The following is a 3,029-nucleotide window of genomic DNA, read 5'->3' on the forward strand; positions in this document are numbered from 1 at the left end:
GGCGGTGCTGTTGTGTGTGTGTGTGTATAATGTGTGTGTATAATGTGTGTATAATGTGTGTGTGTGTGTATGCAGGTGTGATGGCGGTGCTGGTGTGTGTGTGTGTGTGTGTGTGTAATGTGTGTATAATGTGTGTGTGTGTATAATGTGTGTATAATGTGTGTGTGTGTAATGTGTGTATAATGTGTGTGTGTGTGTAATGTGTGTATAATGTGTGTGTGTGCAGGTGTGATGGCGGTGCTGGTGTGTGTGTGTGTGTGTGTGTGTGTAATGTGTGTATAATGTGTGTGTGTAATGTGTGTATAATGTGTGTGTGTGTGTGTGCAGGTGTGGTGGCGGTGCTTGTGTGTGTGTGTAATGTGTGTGTGTGTGTGTGTGTGCAGGTGTGGTGGCGGTGCTGGTGTGTGTGTGTAATGTGTGTGTGTGTGTGTGTGTGTGTGTGTAATGTGTGTGTGTAATGTGTGTGTGTGTGTGTGTGTGCAGGTGTAATGGCGGTGCTGGTTCCGCGGCTGGATCTGGTGATCTCATTGGTCGGTGCGTTCAGCAGTTCTGCGCTGGCGCTGGTGTTTCCTCCGCTGGTGGAGCTGCTGCTGCTCTCCTCCGCCTCCTCCTCTCTTCCTCCCTCGCTCTCTCTCTCCGTCCTCGCGCCCTCGCTCTCGCTCCCCGTCCTCGCCAAAGACCTCGCCATCGTGCTGATCGGCATTCTGGGATTCCTCACCGGCACCTACGTCACCCTGGAGGAGATCATCACCCCCGGCGACCAGAGCCTTCACCATGACAACACCACATGGACAACGGCCACCCCTACTGCTCTGCCCACTGCCACGCCCACAAACTGAACACACACACACACACACACACACCTATACACACACACACACACACACACACACACACACACACACACACCCCTATATATACATACATACACACACACACACTCAGAGAGAGACAGAGGGACCAAACAGTGCCACACCCTGTGAAATGAAAATGGTTGTGTGTTTGGACCTTGCTTACATTCCAGACCTCCAGGTGTGTGTGTGTACATGGGCTACGTTCATGAACTCTAAACACACACACACACACACACACACACACACACACACACAGACAAACACACTCTCAACACAGTCGTCAGGTATGTGTTTACATGGACAGCTTTCAAGGGACTTTCATTGGGAGACACACACGGAATGTTGGGAGTCAGGACTCCGCTTGTTAACACTACTAGAATTTGAATAATAAATTATTAATAAATAATTTTTAATCATGCTTTTAAATACCTCAACCACTCTCATCTGTGTGTGTGTGTGTGCGAGTGCGAGTGTGTGAGAGAGAGCCCCAAGCAGCTTGCATCCCTGCTGAAAAAAAACTTAATGTGGTTTGCTGGTTGAACAGCTTGTTTGACCACCCTATGGTGGTTGACCAGCTAGACTAGCGAAACTCTATAAAGGTGATGGGGCTCTATGGGCTACTAGACTATAAAGGTGATGGGGCCCTATGGGCTCTATGGGCTACTAGACTATAAAGGTGATGGGGCCCTATGGGCTCTATGGGCTACTAGACTATAAAGGTGATGGGGCTCTATGGGCTACTAGACTATAAAGGTGATGGGGCTCTATGGGCTCTATGGGCTACTAGACTATAAAGGTGATGGGGCTCTATGGGCTACTAGACTATAAAGGTGATGGGGCTCTATGGGCTACTAGACTATAAAGGTGATGGGACTCTATGGGCTACTAGACTATAAAGGTGATGGGGCTCTATGGGCTCTATGGGCTACTAGACTATAAAGGTGATGGGGCTCTATGGGCTACTAGACTATAGGTGATGGGGCTCTATGGGCTCTATGGGCTACTAGACTATAAAGGTGATGGGGCTCTATGGGCTACTAGACTATAAAGGTGATGGGGCCCTATGGGCTCTATGGGCTACTAGACTATAAAGGTGATGGGGCTCTATGGGCTACTAGACTATAGGTGATGGGGCTCTATGGGCTCTATGGGCTACTAGACTATAAAGGTGATGGGGCTCTATGGGCTACTAGACTATAAAGGTGATGGGGCTCTATGGGCTCTATGGGCTACTAGACTATAAAGGTGATGGGGCTCTATGGGCTCTATGGGCTACTAGACTATAAAGGTGATGGGGCTCTATGGGCTACTAGACTATAAAGGTGATGGGGCTCTATGGGCTACTAGACTATAGGTGATGGGGCTCTATGGGCTCTATGGGCTACTAGACTATAAAGGTGATGGGGCTCTATGGGCTCTATGGGCTACTAGACTATAAAGGTGATGGGGCTCTATGGGCTACTAGACTATAAAGGTGATGGGGCTCTATGGGCTACTAGACTATATAGGTGATGGGGCCCTATGGGCTCTATGGGCTACTAGACTATAAAGGTGATGGGGCTCTATGGGCTACTAGACTATACAGGTGATGGGGCTCTATGGGCTACTAGACTATAAAGGTGATGGGGCTCTATGGGCTACTAGACTATAAAGGTGATGGGGCTCTATGGGCTACTAGACTATAAAGGTGATGGGGCTCTATGGGCTACTAGACTATAAAGGTGATGGGGCTCTATGGGCTCTATGTGCTACTAGACTATAAAGGTGATGGGGCTCTATGGGCTACTAGACTATAAAGGTGATGGGGCTCTATGGGCTACTAGACTATAAAGGTGATGGGGCTCTATGGGCTCTATGGGCTACTAGACTATAAAGGTGATGGGGCTCTATGGGCTACTAGACTATAAAGGTGATGGGGCTCTATGGGCTACTAGACTATAAAGGTGATGGGGCTCTATGGGCTCTATGGGCTACTAGACTATAAAGGTGATGGGGCTCTATGGGCTACTAGACTATAAAGGTGATGGGGCCCTATGGGCTCTATAGGCTACTAGACTATAAAGGTGATGGGGCTCTATGGGCTACTAGACTATAAAGGTGATGGGGCTCTATGGGCTCTATGGGCTACTAGACTATAAAGGTGATGGGGCTCTATGGGCTACTAGACTATAAAGG

At 48.7% G+C, this 3,029-nt stretch overlaps 1 protein-coding gene across 3 annotated transcripts in view; it reads left to right on the plus strand.

Annotated features, from left to right (window-relative positions):
- Window positions 1–1,280, plus strand: part of slc36a4 (solute carrier family 36 member 4) — a 20,147-nt gene extending 18,867 nt beyond the window's left edge. For all 3 annotated transcript variants that reach the window (XM_062553302.1, XM_062553301.1, XM_062553303.1), the window contains one exon: window positions 484–1,280. In XM_062553302.1, coding sequence (XP_062409286.1) covers window positions 484–839 — 356 coding nt within the window. In that variant the 3' untranslated portion in view covers window positions 840–1,280. The remainder of the gene's footprint in view (window positions 1–483) is intronic.
- The last annotated feature ends 1,749 nt before the right edge of the window (window positions 1,281–3,029 follow it).

The sequence above is a fragment of the Sardina pilchardus genome, chromosome 13, assembly GCF_963854185.1.
Source record: "Sardina pilchardus chromosome 13, fSarPil1.1, whole genome shotgun sequence".
Taxonomy (NCBI): domain Eukaryota; kingdom Metazoa; phylum Chordata; class Actinopteri; order Clupeiformes; family Clupeidae; genus Sardina; species Sardina pilchardus.